Here is a 19216-nt window from a genome sequence, read left to right as displayed (position 1 = left end):
ACAAGCATACACACACACACGCAAACTCAGAGACGGAGGGCCAGTTCTGCTCTCCTTTAAATCCAAAGAGTACTACGTGTCTATGTGTGTGCTTACACCAGTACATATTCATGTGTGTATGCATGTACGAACACACACACACACACACACACACACACACAACTTTAAAGGAGTGTAAACCCCCTCAACTTCCACTGGAGCCCCCCACCTACCATCCCAAATGCCCAAAACCTCTTCCCTTAAAAGGTTTTCACATTCCCTCACTAATATTAGTACCATAAACAACACCTGTGAATGTGAAAGTACCAAGTTTCTATTCCAGGACCCCCTTCCGGTAGACCTGAGAAAAACCAAAAGGTAGTTCAATGGAAATTTCTCAAAGACATCCCAGCCCCAAATACCTCACGCCCTTCTTCTCCTCATTTTTTAGCCCTTCACCCATCTCTTTAGCAGAGGAGAATACAATTCTTCAAAAACCACATTACATACAAGAATCACAAATGTTTCCTCATCCTGCTCTTTGTCAAACCTGCTACTCAAGAACAATCATCTATCACCCTTCCTTCCTCAATGTGTAAAGAAACAGGTTACATCTAGTTAGCTCTAGCTCTATTACCAGGGAACAGAATGTGCTTACTCCCAAGAAGGTTCCTATTCAGAGAAGGGAATTATTCTAGTACCACATTCCTGCTTAGAGAGAAGAGGACTTCACTTCTTCCTGAAGATTTCTGCTAGACCCTTTTCTAGCAGACTCTTTTCTAGACTAGACCCCTGAGCAGATGTCCAGTGGATCCTTTATATAACTATTCTTTAGACAAGGAGATAAACGTAAAAGAAAAAGAAGCTAATGTGTAGGCTGAAAAGGTTGTTGGAACATGGTGGGCTCAAGGAATAAGAATGAAAACATAAGGACATGGGAAATGACAAAACTAGATCAGACCACTGGTCCAATGGAGAGCCTGGTATTTGTCTCTAAATGGGGCAACAGGATGCTTAGAGAAAGCATGTGATAGTTTCCCTCATTGTCTGGTCCATCTGAATGTTTAGAATGTACCTTCTTAAGGCCCCTAAACTTTTCCCCCCTACATCCATAACTCTTCCTCTAATAGCCCATTAAGGACCACTGGCCTACAAATTTGTCCTGAACCCCTTTGAAACTGTTGATATTTTTTGCCTTGCACAGCTTACTGGGGTAATGAATTCCATATGCTTATCAACTGAGTAAAGAAAATTTTCCTTGCTTGTTTTGAACCTTCCACCATCAAGCTTCAGTGGGTGCCCGTTTGGTGTTTTGGGGCGTTTAAGAAAATTGGGTAAAGGGCTCAGGGCAGGGGAAAAGAGGGATGGCTGCAAAGGACATTACATGGTATATAAAAATGGAGTTTCAAAAAGCCTACAGACAGAACACATACATTTGACATTCACAGAATTCTGTTCCCCATCTATACTCACTCCCTTGGTGAACTCATTTGCTCCCACAGCTTCAACTATCATCTCTACGCTGGTGACACCCAAATCTACATCTCTGCCCCTGTTGTCTCACCCTCCTTCCAGGCTCGTATGAACTCCTGCCTTCAGGACATCTCCATCCGGATGTCTGCCCGCCATCTAAAACTCAACATGTCCAAGACTGAGCTCCTTATCTTCCCTCCCAAACCCCGTCCTCTCCCTGACTTTCCCGTCACTGTGGATGGCAATACCATCCTTCCCATCTCACAAGCCCGCAACCTTGGTGTCATCCTTGACTCCGCTCTCTCATTCACCCCACTCATCCAATTCATCACCAAAACCTGCCATTCTCACCTTCACAACATTGCCAAGATCTGCCCTTTCCTCTCCATCTTAACTGCTACCTTGCTGGCTCAATCTCTCATCCTATCATCATCATCATCAATTGTATTTATTGAGCGCTTACTGTGTGCAGAGCACTGTACTAAGCGCTTGGGAAGTACAAGTTGGCAACATATAGAGACAGTCCCTACCCAACAGTGGGCTCACAGTCTAAATTCACTCTATCCCGAGTGAATTACTGCATCAGCCTCCTCTCTGATCTCCCATCCTCCTGTCTCTCCCCGTTTCGGTCTATACTTCACTCTGCTGCCCAGATTATCTGTCTACAGAAACGCTCTGGGCACGTCTCTCCCCTCCTCAAAAATATCCAGTGGTTGCCTTTCAACCTTCGCATGAAGCAAAAACTACTATCAGCTTCAAAGCTCTTCATCACCTTGCCCCCTCCTACCTCACCTCCCTTCTCTCCTTCTACACAGCCCAGCCCACACACTCCGCTCCTCTGCTGCTAACCTCCTCACTGGGCCTCATTCTCGCCTTTCTCGCCGTCGACCCCTGACCCACGTCCTACCTCTGGCCTGGAATGCCCTCCCTCACACATCCGCCAAACTAGCTCTTCCTCCCTTCAAAGCCCTACTGAGAGCTCACCACCTCCAGGAGGCCTTCCCAGACTGAGCCCTCCCTTTTTCCTCTCCTCTTCCTCCCCTCCCCATCGCCCCCCTCCCTCCCTCTGCCCTACCCCCTTCCCCTTCCCCACAGCACTTGTATATATTTGTACATATTTATTACTCTATTTTATTAATGATGTGCACATAGCTATAATTATATTTATTCTTATGGTATTGATGCCTGTCTACTTGTTTTGTTTTATTGTCTGTCTCCCCCTTCTAGACTGTGAGCCCGTTGTTGGTTAGGGACCGTCTCTATCTGTTGCTGATTTGTAATGATAATAATAATGGCATTTATTAAACACTTACTATGTGCAAAGCACTGTTCTAAGTGCTGGAGAGGTTACAAGGTGATCAGGCTGTCCCACGGGGGGCTCATAATCTTAATCCCCATTTTGCAGATGAGGTAACAGGCACAGAGAAGTTAAGTGACTTGCCCAAAGTCACACAGCTGACAACTGGCAGAGCCGGGATTCGAACCCATGAACTCAGACTCCAAAGTCAATGCTCTTTCCACTGAGCCATGCTGCTTCCCTGCTTGTACTTCCCAAGTGCTTAGTACAGTGCTCTGCACACAGTAAGCACTCAATAAATATGACTGAATGAATGAACAATAATAAGAATAATAATAATAATAAAAATAAACTGTGATATGTGTCAAGTGCTTGGGTGGAAACAAGCAAATCGGGTTGGACACAGTCCCTGTCCCACATGGGGCTCACAGTCTCAATCCCCATTTTACAGATGAGGAAGGAGCGTGGCTCAGTGGAAAGAGCAAGGGCTTTGTAGTCAGAGGTCATGGGTTCAAATCCCGGCTCCGCCAATTGTCAGCAGTGTGACTTTGGGCAAGTCACTTAACTTCTCTGTGCCTCAGTTACCTCACCTGTAAAATGGGGATTAAGACTGTGAGCCCCCCGTGGGACAACCTGATCACCTTGTAACCTCCGCAGCGCTTAGAACAGTGCTTTGCATATAATAAGTGCTTAATAAATGCCATCATTATTATTATTATTGTTGTATTCCCCCAGCGTTTAGAACAGTACTTTGCACATAGTAACATAGTACGCACTTAACACCATTATTATTATTATTATTATTACTATGAGGTAACTGAGGCACAGAAAAGTGAAGTGCCTTGCCTTCACACAGCAGACAAGTGACAAGAGTCAGGATTAGAACTCAGGTCCTTCTGACTCCCAGGCCCATCCTCTATCCACTAGGCCACCTCATATGTTTCTCCTACCATCTCAGATATTGATAAATAACACCAATGGTAAAAGTCACTATCAGGGTGTGTGATCACACGTAGCTGCATGGTATCCAACATATAACTCACAATCCTTTCTTCACACTAAAGTAACAATTCTGTAACAATATCATTTTATCCCTATTGAGAATCTTTTCCCTAGGCTAAAGCTCTCAGATTTTCTCCCTCCTCCACTTCCCCTCTGTGGCCTGTACAATTTCTTGTGATAACAAATTCCATGCTTACAACCCACCATGTGTGAAGTGTTTCCTCTCCTGTGGTTTAGACCCCATTACATTCATTTCCACAATGTCCCTGAGAGACATGTGTAGGGACAGGTACACTGTACAAATGAGGAAACAGCTCCATGGAGTCTGGTCTGGAGTGAATCGAAAAGCAAACCCAGAATGAGGACCTAGGTCTCCTGGGTTGAGTTTTGTGGGTGCAGTGAGAGCAGTGCCTTGGACATGAAGGCAACAGGAGCCAGCTCCAATGGAGATCTCAAATTCCTCTGGAAAGGTTGGGAAAGTTCTTCCTCTAACCCAATTCAGTCGAAAATGGAGAATAAGTGTTACAGTGGCTAATCACTTGCTCCCACCTCCTCCTCATCTCCATGTCCCAGCAGTTTTGGGGTCCTCTCTCTCACCCCAAAACTGCAGGTGTGGGAACTGGAGTAAGAGAGGACATGGCTGCAGGGAATCATGGGAGATAATGCACATAATAATAACAATAATAATAATAATAATAATAATGGTATTTGTTAAGCACTTACTATGTGCAAAGCACTGTTCTAAGCACTGGGAAGGTTACAAGGTGACCAGGTTATCCCACGGGGGCTCACAGTTTTAATCCCCATTTTACAGATGAGGTAGCTGAGGCACAGAGAAGTTAAGTGACTTGCCCAAAGTCACACAGCTGACAGTTGGCAGAGCCAGGATTTGAACCCATGACCTTTGACTCCCAAGCCTGTGCTCTTTCCACTGAACCACACTGCTTCTCACATCACCAGGGAGAACACATCCCACCTTCTCCAGAGCCCCAACACATGGACTCTGCTGCTTCCCAAACGAAGCATACATATAACACCCCCCCACATCTGCCCTCTGCTCTGGGTCTGTGACTATGCACTTGGTTTTGTACCCCTTAAGTACTTTGATATTCACACCAGCCTCACAATTCTTATGTAAATACCCAATACTCTACTATTTCCCCTAATTGTAATTTAATGCCTGTCTCCTCCTGTAGACTGTAAACTCCTTGTGGGCAGGGAATGTGTCTGTTACATTGTTACAATGGTGCACTCTCCCAAGTGCTTAGTAAAGTGCTCTGCACAGGATAAGCTCTCAAAAAATACAATTGATTGCACCTACCTACTCTATTGTACTTTCCCAGGGGCTTAGTACAGTGCTCTGAACTCAGGAAGAGCTCAAAAAATACCACTGATTGATTGATCTGACTTCTCATGCAATTTCATCAGCGTCATCCAAAGGCCACACAACTTCAAATGGTAAGGGCAAGGCCACCAAAATCAAGTTTGACCAGCACTGAGGTGAGGCTAATTCCGACACAGCTACACTGGGCGGGACATGTGAAGAGACCGAATGACAGACAGATATCTAAACAGCTGCTGTATGCTGAGCAGACAGAGGGTGTTTGCAAGGAGTGGGGCAGAATACTTTGATATTTTAGACATGTCCAAACAGTTTCCAACAACAGGAGCTAGCAGACGGCAGTCAGAAGACAGCAGCAACAGCAGACTGAACAGCATGACACGTGAAAATCAGGAGTGGGGTTACTCACCTTGACCATGATCAGGGTACCAAGGGGCAGATTCAAAAGCAGCAATAGCATTGCAAGAGGGATTTGCACTAGTGTGACAAAAGGCAAGCGTGCGCGCGCACACACACACACACACGCCTTTCATGCCACGACTGCAAACAGTCACAGCCGCTCACTCACTCTCTCTCTCTCTCTCCATATGCAGGTATATACTCGTACATATAAGTACACCACCCACAGCACTTGAAATGTTCATGACACTAAAAATCGCACAACTATTCCAAATGCTTTAAAGTAGAAAGCAAAACGTGAAGGAGAGAAAGCTTTTGAAAAAGCTCAATATTTCACAACTTCCCAGACCAGGGCTGATGGTACAAAGATCTAGAGCCCCAAAATGCCCGGAAATCATAACGTTACTTTCACTGTGAACAAAGCAAACGAAGGTCTGACTGCAAACTTAGCATTTTTTTTCTTTTAAAAGAGATTTCATTTTCGGGTTTCAGGACTTCAGAAATACTAAAACATGATGAGTGCTGCAGCTTTGGCCTTATAATTTCAAAGTGAGTTTGCTGATTAAACCCACTGCCTGCTACTAAAACTCTTTTCCCAGTTCCTAATGAAAAACATTTTAAAAGCATGAGAACAGAATATGGCCAAAGGGCAAATTTTTCTGAAGCAATCTTAAAAGTGGAAATGGTTAATTTAAAACAGATCACCTTAAATGTATATACCCTTCCTCTGATTTGTACCACCCATAGCTGGTTTTTCAGTCTTCATATTCTTAATCCCTGATGCAGATGCAGATAAATGCCCCTCCCCTTCAAAACTCGTAAATGGAAAGCTACCTTTTTATTTTCACTCACTAATCCATAGAAGCCTTTCAAATGGCACAAATAAAGACGGCAGCATTTTGTTCTCTAAATCAATTTTCTCCTCAGCCATCAACTAGATGTTCCAGCACAGAGAAAGAACAGTTCTTCCCTTCTAATTCAAAAATCCATACTGCCATTGCCCTTGCAAACTGCTAAACAAGCAGTATCGGCAATTCACTTGTGTTCTGTAATATATTTACTGCAAATCCCAATGGCTTTGCCTCCTAATGCAGTTTTCTATTGTGTCTGTTCTTGTCAATACACTGACTGGTCACCTTACTTGTAAGCTGCTTTGACCGACTGTTTACCCAAGGCATCAAGAGGCTGGAAGAGGAACAAAAGCATTGCTTATGAAGAGCCTGGGCTTCCTGACCAATGCCTGTAGACTAATCATGTTATATAAAGCCACTCTGGAGCCCACGATGCTTTATTATAAACACTTACTAAAACTGAGCCAACACTTCAGGCCCCAATTACTCTCTGAAATACTTCAGAAGAACGTATGGTTTTACTGTTTGTTTTTTACAATCTGAATCAAACCAGCAACTATGCTAGTTAGGGAAGCTCAACTCTCATGGCACTGAAAGTGAGTTGGGTGGCTGTGGCTTTTCTCTTCTCCCTCCAGGAGTAATATTCCATGCAGAGGATCGATCACTTTATAGACATTCAGACTAGAATTTTGAGATTAAACATGATCTTGTTTATCCAGGCCCATTCAACTTACCGAGAGAGAGAGAGAGAGAGAGAGAGAGAGAGAGAGAGAGTGAGTCAGAGACAGAGGAAGACAGAAAGGCAGAGGGCAAGCTGAGAAACCAGGGCCTGAGGAGGCGAGGGGGTAAGAGGGCTAGCGGTGCTGAGTCAGGTATATATCTCTCCACCATGCCTAACCCAATAAATACTGCTGATGACAGTCCTAGTTTGATCAAGCTATCTAAGATTGTACTATACTTCTTTGAATAACTTTCATCATGAAGATAATTTGGATGGAAGTTTTCAGAGTTGGTTACAAATGAAGTATGTATCAAAATTAGGTTGCAATTCAAGTAACACTGCAAGTCTTGCTTTTTCATGGAATGTCAAGAATCTTGACGGATACACTATACCTTTGACTTTTTATAATTGTTTAAACAACTGCTCTGGTCTCAGTGCAATGGTGAGATTCCAAGTACAGATAGTGGGGGTTAGTGAAGAGATGGCAAGATTATAAAACTGGGCTCCAGTTTTATAAAATCACAGAAGGTAATTAAAGTCATAAACTCAGGTCTGATACATTCCACTAAAAGACCTGAGGGTCATCTCGGTACCAAAGCAATACTTATAAACTGAAGGTCAGCATGTAAAATGAGACTTTGTGTGCATTACATGTACACACATGCATGTGTCATTCATGCTTGACACCCAGCACTTTCTGAAATTTACGTGTTTGTATGGGGGGGGGGGGGGGATCGCTTAAAAGACCAGTGTACAACACACAGCCTTGCTATGTTGTCCTGTTTGTTGTCTGCAGGGTCTGGCACTGTTTTCACCTTTGCCTCTACTTTAACTAAATAACTAAAAGACACATCCTGATCTCCTTAAACACCATAGGTTGTGGGTTTTTTCTTCTTTTTTTTTTTGCTTTTATCGTACTTGGTCCCTATTCTAAGCAATGGGATAGATATGAAATAATCAGGTCTAGAGGGTCCCAAGATCCTACCAGGACAGACATTGTTTGATAAATACCTTTATCGTTTTTATGTAGGTGTCCTTTCATAACAACATTCATTAAGTACTATTTTACCAATTTAAATGCAGCATTGTAAAATTACAAAAATACAAAGTAATACAAGAATAGCGCAGGTCCAGTCGACTGAGGGAGAGTGTGCCTAAGTAGAAATACTGTTTCAAAGGTCCTTTGCAACTTAAGCCTACAAACACAGAAAAAAACCCAGGCATGAGCGTAAGCTTTGCTAGACATGAGGCTCAATTCTAACCTAGAAAGACCAACTTCAAGACCACCTTCATGAAGCTCCTGATCAAAGTGCCAGTGAAGGCACCAGCCTGGGATCAATTCAGTTAATGTGGGTGTCTATTCCACTAGGATCAGGACATAAACACTCAACCCATACTCCATAAGCCAATAAATGGCTCCAAGAAGCTGACCCATCATAACTGAGTTCTGCTCAAGTTAAAAACGCCCAAACAATGAAAAGCAACCTATTTGATTACCAGTTTTCCAAGATGCCCAGTCTCCTTAGCAAACTCAAGAGTCAAACTTTTGAATCCTCCTTGATAGCAGTAGAAAAATCATCTCATATTATTTGGAAGGACAATCCTGCAGACATATCAAAATGGCCCAATCTGGATCTATGTATCTAGGTGGTGTACATCCATGTATATGTATCCTCTGGCAACAAGTCAGCACTCCTTCCTCAAATGCCCATGTGTTAACTTAAAAACCATTACGACAAATCCTTCAATTCAAAATGGTAGGGTAGAAACTCAAAATTACTCACCTGTGAAACATAAGTATGGAAAGAACCCCCCCACACACACACCCGGCTCAAATTAAATTTATCTTTAACTCCCCTTCAATAGTAGTGCCATCTTATTACAGCTAAGAGTCAAGCAAACTCCTTAATCCATCTCTATTTAACCTACTGCAAGGGACCATGCTGCTTTAATGAAAGATCAGCAAAGGTTTGGGTCTTTGAATAAGGACTACTTAAAGCGATTCCACAAGACAGACGGAACTAAGTGCACTGGTTCTTCACACACACATTTACCAAAGAAGAGGTGATTTTTTTGCTCTTTTGCAGTATTTTTTAAGCTTCCATTTAACTGGGAAAGCAATTATCTCATGAAAAGCACTGCTTCCCAGGCTTCTGGGTGAGTCCAACAACACCCACCTGTAATGTCCACTTTAGAATGTTACAATGGTCACAATTTCTCTTTGCTTTTCTCTGCCATCTCAGTGGAGAGATGCCCCCTGGTGAAGCCATGTAGGACACCAGAAGGCCATTCTGCCCCACAAAACTGGTCACACAGATCCTAGGAACCCATCCAGAGAGATGACAGGCCCCACCTACTCCCTTTTGGCATGGCAGAAACTAAACAGTGGTCATTTGTACTGCCTGTCAGGGGCTCAAGAGTGATGAATCTTTCTCTGGCAGCTTGCCACTGAACAAAGGCTAATCTTACACCTCAACAATCTGGGCTTTAAAATACACACAGGAAGCTTTATCTCCTTCCATTTATTCTAGAAAACGACCTCGCTGGTGAAAATAAGAAGAGTCTGCTTTCTAACACTTGGTGACAGCAACCTATGGCTATTAACACCTGAGGAGTGGACCAAAAGGGCCAATACCTGGTGTCCATCCATTTAATAAGGATGGCTATGGCCCTGGAAGAGAATCTCACTTACGTGTGAAACTTGAGCTACGTAAAGACAGGTATAAACAATAAAGGACTCAGACAACTCATATATTCATAGTTGGGAAATTCAGAGTAAAACAAAAAAAGAGTATTTTTGCTTTTTAACTGCAAGTCAATTTTTTGCCAAGAATCGTGATTAAACCAAGAGTCGTATTTGCACATTCATGCTCTTAGACTTAACCTGTTTCATTATACTCCAGTAATGGAACTGAAATACTTAAAAAATTGCTGAAGATGTTAAATCATCAAATGTAATATATGGGACTGAGACTTTCAAGTATCTTCCTACTAAAGGGTTCCAAACACTTCTATTTATCTTCACAACATTCCTGTGAGACGATTTAGGGGCAGGAACTATTAGCCCCATTTTACAGATGGAAAAAACCCTGAAGGCCAGAGAGGTTAAGCAAATCACTCACGATCACAGAGCTGAAACTGGTACAGACTTACAGTCCACCGTTTTACCTCACAGACAAAGATCAGTGGCGTTTGTCTCGTGCCTCACCTAGTCTACTGATTTGAAATGGATCCACTTTGGGCCTTAATACATTCTCATCTGGAGAGACAACTTACAACTGTGGTCATCGTCGTTTTATACCCATAAATCTCTACCTCCACTAACTTCATTCAAGGTCAGTGCCAGAAACGCTTGGACTCCCATCCACTAAACATTGTCAGGAACTTACTTTCCTCAATCAACCGTATTTACTGAGCACCTAATGTGCACAGAACACTGTTCTGATCACTTGGGAGAGTCTAACGGAGTTGAAGGACAGGATCCCCGTCCTCAAGGAGCACACGCAGCTGACCTCTCACCCACGTCCTTACCTCTGGCCTGGAACACCCTCCCTTTTCATATCTGACAGGCAATTACTCTCCCCACCTTCAAAGCCTTATTGAAGACACATCTCCAAGAGGCCTTCCCTGACTAAGCTCTCATTTCCCTTTTTCCCCACTCCCTTCTGGATCGCCCTGACTTGCTCCCTTTATTCACCACATCCCCCCAGCGTTTATGTACAGATCCGTAGTTTATTTTATATTAATGCCTGTCTCCCCCTCCAGAGTGTAAGCTCGATGTGGGCAGGGAACATGTCTGTTATAATATGTTGTACTCTTCCAAGTGCTTAGTCCAGGGCTCTGCACACAGTAAGTGCTCAATAAATGAGACTGATTGATGGACACAGTCTACTGTGTGCAGAGCGTTGTACTAAGCACTTAGTAGAGTAAATAGCATTAGTGGACACAATCCCTGCCCTCAAGGAGCTTCCAAATCCAACAGGAGCGATAGACTCTAAAATAATTCACAGATAGGATGGAGGAGAGTGGATATTTAGGTGTGTGCTTAAGCAAGGTCTACTACATACCTAGTCTAATTTTCACCTCTCTGGGGGTCTACCAGGTCATTCCCCAGGAGCCCTACCCTTTTGGAAATAGATGCAAGAATCCCCAAAACAGAGGTACAGTATCCATAATCCACTGTCAACAACAACTGTAAGAAAATTCCAGTTTGCCACATATGCCGTACATATCTCGTGAGACCACCCCTGCGACCATTCTGCTCCCATTTTAAGACGGTCACCATGCTTGGTGTTTTGTCCGATGGCAAAATAAAATAGTAAAGTTAGGCTGTGCTTGAGTCTGTAAATTCATTTCAGCCAATTAAAAACTTTCAAAGAGCAAGGTGAGGGAGGAATGTTCTCCAAGAAAACACTGACACGACATCAGCATGTTTTACATGCAACAAACCCTCACTTTCACCAAGCAGGCAAAGCACAATTAAATCGCTAGAGTCAGACAACACTTCCATCTCAACACTGCCATAAAGACTTTTCCCTTTGAGACTTGAAACAAAAGTGTTAAAATCACCAGGGCCCTTCCTCCCCAACCCCCCCTCTGAAAAAAAGAACCACTAAAGATGGAGGGGGAGGGAGAGGGAGGGAGGAAGACCAGGGAGAAGCAGAGAGGCAGCAGCCACACAGGAGGCAAGCCTTAAGAACATAAAAGCTCACTCAGTGGAAAGTTTCCCCATCACTGCATTTTTCAGTAACAAAGATGTTGTCAGAAATGACAATTTTTTGTGTCCCCTGATGATGCCTTGCTAGCATTAGGTTATAAGCCATAAAGCAGGAATAATTTCAGCCTGTCAGGAGTCTAGCTAATGCCCAGTTTCCCCCTAGAGAGAATCCTGTCAAATGTAATGAGCGCTCCAAAGGCCCTCTACAATATAATGAGCACTTAGGCCATGCTGGTGAGCAGCCAGCAAAAAGCATCAAATTGAGCCTGGCTACACCCTAGGGGCCAGACGTCACCAGTTTTTAATAAGAATTATGATTACTAGCTACCAAATGCCTCCTCAGAACTTATTATTAATGTTTGACATTCAGAAGGATGTTTTTAAAATGTAAGGCCACTTTACACTGAATTATAGCAGAGCCATTCACACCACTATGGTTAAGAGTCTGTCAGCATTTACAATACAAGCTGGAATTTCAGGGAGTGTAATACCCTGCTATAAAAACACTGTTTTATCAGCTTTTCATATTTTTAAATTACATTTCACTGAGCTCCACACACAACATATAGTGTAATGATATTATATGTGTGGATATATGTATGCACAGATACATACACAATGTATATAAGAAATATGCCAACCCCTACTGTTCCTCTTACCAACACATTTTCACAAAACACCCCCCCTCCTCTCTCTTTTCTAATTTCCCCACACAGAAGCACCCAACTGATGCAGTGCCATACAACTGAACGGATGGAAAAAGACAATTGATACACATCCTTTAAATTCCCCCAGTAAATCCAACATAAACTCCCAGAATTAGAGTGATCTTGTAAAACTCAGCAAGAGGACCCATAGACGCCGGTTAACTTAACTCCCTTCTTTTTGTTTTTTGTTGGGTTTTTCTTTTATTAACATTATTTAGTATAAGAAAAAACTCACCCTCTTGTTCCCAATTTTGTCATACATAGTACCAGGATTTTTTTAAGAACTGGCAGTTGCTTGGAATGGTCTTTGCCCGAACTTATAGATTTACATAATCGCTAAAAATGACAAAAGTTTAGCTATCGGTCCTCTTGCCCAGAACTGTCAACACGTTACAATCCCCTCAAAAAAAGCACTGGCCATCAGAAACAAAATACCAACCTACAATTGTCCAACTTTCAAACAACAGAACATAATCATCTCTGACTTGAAAAAGAAAATTAAAAAAGATGTCAATCATAACTAAATGGAACCAGCATTCAAAACCTCTCCTTCTAAATTTACTGAAAGAGAAAAAAAAGAAAGCCTAACTTTCCACAGCAATGTTACCTTACCATTATAAAATCTATAAGGAATTTAAAAATCAAAGAGTTCAAGAGTTACAAAAGCAGAATTCCACTCTGAAACACTCTTGCTTAATGAAAGTCTTTGAATATACTGAAGATCTGAAGCCTGAACTAATCAATTTCTCCACTATGGCCTAGCCAGTCAGCCATGCTCTTTAATTTAATGAAACAAGAGTTTTAGATGAAATAGCACATATACATCAAGTAAGAATTGTATTGTTGCACTTTGAAATGTGTCCAACTGTGCAACTTCATCTAATGATAATTTTTTTAAGAGGCAATCGATTTCTGAAAGACTTATTGTACCAGTGTCTTGATGAAAAAGTGAACGTCAGCATATCTACAGAATACTTACACCCTTCCATTAATGCTTTCTTTGGCAGACAATGACTAGTCAATCGAGGGTCCTTTGGGCTGAGCAATCATTTAGCTTTTCTTCTCTTATGAGGTCCTTAGTGCCTTGTTCCAGTTCAATACTCTTTTTATTCGCCATTATAGTAGCCATAAGTGTGAATTTTATGGGAACTTGCAAACTCATAGTCATAACTAGAGTTTCCCAGTCACTAATCTTTTCATGCTTTTAAAACCGCTAGGATCTGAGCTACTATCAACATATGCTGTGCACATAAAAGGTTGGGGGTGGGGGAAGGGGGGCGCGGAAGAGAAGGGGGATGCAGCTCTGAGGCTGCATCAACTAGAAATTTTCTCAAAGATCAGTTTTCCTATAAGCCACTGAACTTAAGTGTCCTTAATGCAACTTCAAAAACATATTCGGCATAGAGAAAAATATGAAAAACAACAACAAAAAGAGACCAGAGGACAGTGATCATAGACCTTGTTTCACACTGATTGGAAAGATCCTTTCTGAACATAGTTTCTTGCTACCACAGGACAAAAGCACTCAGAAACACAAACACAGATTCCCATTTTCTACTGCATGAGTGCACAGATGACTCAAATTAGGAATCTAAGACTTTCTACATGGTAAAAATCTAACCTCTGGTTCACCTATAATTAGAATAGTTTGCACTTCCCCAGCTCCTCTCATCTGGTGATCGCAAATGACACCACAAATACTGAATAGCAACCCTTTCGCAACAGTTAGTAGCTCTATTTTAAGGGTGGGGATACTGAGGCCTAGGAGGGTTAAGTGGCTTGCAAGGTCAACCACAGCCAGTGGCAAAACTAGGATTACAACCATGATTAACTCAATTTGGATTGCTAATCTTACCTGTTTATGCATTTCAATGTTTAATCCATATGACATTTCATAATACTGCAAAGAGAAAAAAAGCATTAAGATGCTTTGTGTATCTATGTATAATAATTCCAAGAAAATACATTAGTGTGTTGTGTTTTTTTAATAGAACAAGTCAAATCTTCGGTACCTACCATCACATAGTGCCTCTGCATTTCTGTCTTTTCACTTGCCAGTTTCTCACATTCCAATTTAAGGCTACAAAAACAAAACAGGCAACTTAATGTAAACATTATGTCACTTGTTTTAACATCTGTCTCACATATTTGCACTTCAAGTAAAAACACAGACCAATTTGGAAAAACTATAAACTATCAAAGTAAATACCCAAAAGCTTTGTTCCAGCATTTACTACAAAAAAAATGAGTCAAGATGAATAGTGCTTAATATACACTTAGCTTCCTTTCATTCTTAGTATATCACAATCATTGATGCTTAAGACTAAAAACACTGTCAAAACCTCTGATCTGTTTTGTGGATTAATCAGAAATTTTAACCACCACTTCACTAGATGGGTTACTTTCAATCTGGGCTGAAAATGGAGACTTCAAATTTCTCTGATGTCAGTACTTCATCAGATACAATTGTGTACTTTAGCTTTGCAACTCAAATATTCCCATTGGTTTCTAAAAACTGAACCGGAAAGGTTGAGAACTGCTGACTGCTTTGGGCTTTATGCTGGGATGGCGTGGACACCCATTTCTCCTCCACAGTATGCATTCCACATACGGTGTCTTCAACAGCACACATTAGCAATACCTCTAAAATGGATTGCACCACAGTTTACAGTAGATGAATCCATAATGAGAGACAAGGCATCGGGTTAAAATTCAAAAAGCTCTGGAAGGTTACAAATCTAGATAGCGATAGACACACGACCTTCCAAAAAAGGTTCCACACAAAAACAGAGTGGATATTATCCCTCCAATTTAGGTCAACCAGCAGAACCATGAGATCAGGAAATGATTCTTCCTCAGAGTGCCAACAACTCCCAGCCTGGCCAACGGAACTGCTATCCTTGCAATCAGGTGGCATGACACACTATCCCTTTGATATCCCCTCTGTGCAGAGCCCTCCCAACTAGGCAACGGAGAGGTCTTAGCACCAGAAGGGCAATCTCAACTTGATATTCTGATTGATTTTTCTTTTCCCCCTTAATCTCAAGGCCTCTTGTTCACGACACTTGGTACTACGCTCTTCACCCCCATTGAATTCAGCTGCTTAAGAGCGGCGAACTTTCCATCTCGGACTTTGCTTTGGAGACCGACTGTATTCCCCAGCTAGGCAAATACATTATTTCAACACGGCTCTTGCCCCCGTGTCCCTACATTCCACGACTAAGGCATTGATTTGAGCCGGTGTTTTCTGCTCGGCCTCTTGCAAAATAAATAAATGAAGAGCAAATATTGACATTTCTCATGCAACTCCCAAACACATGGGGAAGAGTTCATCTGTAAAGCAGCAAACAAGCAAAGGAAACAATAGGAGGAGGAAGAGGAGGAGGAGGGAGACCGAAGGAAGGGCGGAGAAAGTGGGGTGGGGGAGTGGGGGAGGGCAGGGGAGGGTGAATGACAGGTCTTTACTGGGACTCCGCACGCCACCGTCTGGACGCGAGGGCGAAATGCAGCTGCCACCGCGAACCTCCCGCCAATGGACGGGGAAGGGGTGGGAGGGAGAAAGCCGCTCCCGGCGCCGGGGATCGTTCGCTCGGGGCAAATCTCCACTCCGGCGCTCCCGGCCGCAATTTGGGTTGCTGGGGGCGGCTTGCACCCACCTGTGATACTGAGCCTGCAGGAACTGAAACTCCTCCTTGATCCGGTCCAGGGACTCCGGGATGGTGAATTTAAAGGGCTGCCCCGCAGCCTGATGCGGGGTCTGAAGGTGATGGGGCCCAGGGAACGAGCAAGGGCAAAGAAAAGGGGGAAACAAAAAGATAAACAAGGATAAAGTTACTCAGCATTAGAAAAAAAAAACCGTCGCGGCGATAAGAACAAACTACTTTTGCACACTTTATTCAGGAGGAAAAGAAAGCTCTTCTGGAAAACGTTTCTTCCCCCCCCCCCCCCCAGCAAGCCCGTGACATGAGGCGGGGACAAGGCCCAGCTCGGCATCGGGGTGGAGGAGAGAGAGGGGAAGGGGTAGATCGGGGGGAGGGTGATAGCCCTGGGGAGGCGGAACAGCACACACCCTCCCCCCCCCGCCCCCACTCCCGTTCCCAGAGACGGCGCCGCCACCCCCTCCCTACAGAATCCGGGGGCCGCGATTGACATGTAAATCAGTGATCCACTGAACAAAGGGGGAACGAGGAGGGGGCGGCTCGCCCAGTCCTGAGGGCGGGGGAAACTCAACCCATTCCTCTCCCTTCCAGAGAAGAGGAGGAGATGGAAGAGGATGTGTGTGTATGGGGGGGGGGGGGGAAGAAACCCAAGAAGTTGCCCCGTATCCCCCCCCCCCCGGCATATCTCTGACGGGGGAAGGGGGGGCAGCCAGGGACTGAAGAAGAAAAAAAGGCTAAGGAGACGAGGTTTTTCCCGGCTTCTCCCTTCCGCCACACGCCTTGGAGAACAAAAAATGTTTTAAAAAAACCCCAATGTAGGGAGGCAGAGAGGTCTTCCCTGCAAGCCGGATTCCCAGTTGCAGAAACCTACCCTTACACCAACGCACCCCCTTCACCTCCGGAGGGGGAAACTGAGGTCACGGGGCGAAGAGGAGGTATGCCTCCCAGCCCCGAAAGAGTGCACTGCCCCCGCCACCGCCCCCCACCTCCGCCATCCCAGCCCCTCGGGCCCTTACCGGGTGCCGGCTTTGCGGGAACATCGTTCGGACGGCCGCCGCGGCTTTGCTCCTGGACAGCTCAATCTCCAACTTTAATCCCGGTGGGGACGATTCGAGCAAGGCGTGGAGGCTGGGAGATCCCGCCGGGACACACACTCACACACTCACTCCCAGACCGGACAAGGATCTGGCCCCTGGCCCTCTCCCTGCGACGGCGGCTGTTGCTGCTTCGCCTCCAGACTCACTGCCACATCGCTTCCCCGGTCCTCGCGCGCCGGGGCCGCCGCCTGTCCGCCCGCCCTCCCTCTGGGCGCTGGGGAGTTTCCAGGGGGCACACAACACCCAAAGTGCACAAGAGGAGTCACTCAGTCCGGGAGCTGATGTAGGTGTGTGCACGGGCTCACTCGCACACAGGCACACACAGGCGCTCCCGCGCGCGCTCTCGCACACACTCACACACGGAGGCTCCGAGCCCCCGATGCAGCGAGTGATGCAAAGGAAGGAAGGTTACTCACTCCCCCTCCTCCTTTCTCCCCTCCCACCCAGATCTGCGCGCCGCTTGGGTCCCAAGAAAATTAATCCTTCGGCGGGCTGTCCTTCGGACTGTCTTGCTTTTGCTTTCCTCCTATCCCGGCGGCTTGAAACTTGCAGGTGGCAAGGAACACCCCCAGCCAAAGCGAACCAACCAAGAAAAATAAAGCAAAAATAACCCCAGGAAAAGAGACGACGGCTTCTCCCGGCGGAGGCAAAATCCAGGAAGAGTAGTAGAAAGAAATGTCAACCAATACCGCCGGGCGAGGATGGGGGGGGGGCGCAGAGGGGGAGGGAACTGCCCTCCCCTCTTGTCTCACACTCACACGGGCCGGCTCGAGGGAAAAGAGATACGGAACTGGGGGCGAAGGCTCAGAGCCCAATTATCGCCAACGACCGGAGCCGGGGGAGAGGAATACTGAGGCAGGAAAAAGTGCAGAGGGAGCAGGGAGAGAGCGCGCGCAGGGAGGAGTGGTCCAAGCAAGGACATGCACTAAGCAGTCTCGGGTTTGGAGGGGGAGGAGGGAGGTGGGGGAAAAGAGCAGGAGGGGAGGAGAGAAAAATCTTCTGTGCAGTTGCACAAAATCCGCAGTAGTAGTAGCAGCGGCAACCCGACCCGAGCAATTCCCGGGGTGTTACTCGAAGGGAAGCAGTCCGCCTGAGCGCAGCAGCCCCGCCGCCGCCGCCGCCTCCGGCCCGAAGCACATCGGGGAGTAAGCCTCACACACGCCCATGCAATAACCGCATCTCTCTCCCACAATCACACTCACACTAGCCCGTGCCTCTCCTTCTCCTCCTGCCGCCGAGATCGGTCCTACTCCTCCCCTCTTTTCTCTGCCTTCTAGCAATCGCTGCTCCAGCCCGAAGTAAAGTTCTCCGGAGACCCCGAGTGCAACATCCACAGAGCAGAAGGATGGCGGGGGAAGGAATCCACGAACCTGCGCGCTCCCCGCCTCTTCGCCGCTCCTGGCGAGCAGACAGCACTCCGCGGGGGGTATCTGGACAAGGAAGAATGCCGCGGAGAGGAGGGAGGGGGAGGGAGAAGGGAGTAATCGGTGAGGTCAGCCGGCGGGATCCTAGCTCCTGCTCCTAATGGAGCAGCAGCAGTACGGTCTGCAGTCAACCCAACTCTCGGAGACGCGGAACCCAGGGCTGCTGTTGCCGCCGCCCGCGCTCTCCTCTCTCGCGCTGGTTACATTAACACGCGGTTTCACACTCCTCGAGCTAACCGGCGGCCGGCCCCGCCTACCCCGGCGCGGGACGGGGAGGGAGAGGCGACCAGGAGGAAGGGGGTTGGCCGGGAACGAAGGCAGGGGACAAGAAAGAGGAAAAGGACGGGGAGGGGGTCCGGCCAATAGCCGGCTCGGCGGCCCAACGTGGGCTCGTGTCGTCAGCCTCCTGCTGGCCTATGAAGACGCAGTTTCTCTTCTAGCCTCGGCCTCGCTCCACCTTTCCCCCATCCTCCCCCCCTCCTCCTCCTCTTCTCCTCCTCTTCTCCTCCTCCTCTTCTTCCTGGGCTCGGTGAGGAAACGTTCCTGGA

At 45.6% G+C, this 19216-nt stretch overlaps 1 protein-coding gene across 4 annotated transcripts in view; it reads right to left on the bottom strand.

Moving 5' to 3' along the window:
• Window positions 1-18830, bottom strand: part of TLE1 (TLE family member 1, transcriptional corepressor) — a 100373-nt gene extending 81543 nt beyond the window's left edge. For all 4 annotated transcript variants that reach the window (XM_038769397.1, XM_038769400.1, XM_038769398.1 and 1 more), the window contains exons 1-4: window positions 17164-18830; window positions 16145-16245; window positions 14505-14568; window positions 14344-14388 (exon numbers count right to left, since the gene is read on the bottom strand). In XM_038769397.1, the coding sequence (XP_038625325.1) occupies window positions 14344-14388; window positions 14505-14568; window positions 16145-16245; window positions 17164-17187 (234 nt within the window). In that variant the 5' untranslated portion in view covers window positions 17188-18830. The remainder of the gene's footprint in view (window positions 1-14343; window positions 14389-14504; window positions 14569-16144; window positions 16246-17163) is intronic.
• Window positions 18831-19216: the final 386 nt, after the last annotated feature.

This window comes from Tachyglossus aculeatus, chromosome X4 (assembly GCF_015852505.1).
Source record: "Tachyglossus aculeatus isolate mTacAcu1 chromosome X4, mTacAcu1.pri, whole genome shotgun sequence".
Classification (NCBI taxonomy): Eukaryota; Metazoa; Chordata; class Mammalia; order Monotremata; family Tachyglossidae; genus Tachyglossus; species Tachyglossus aculeatus.
Note: the sequence above shows the minus strand (reverse complement) of the source record. Positions and strands in the feature narration are given on the sequence as shown.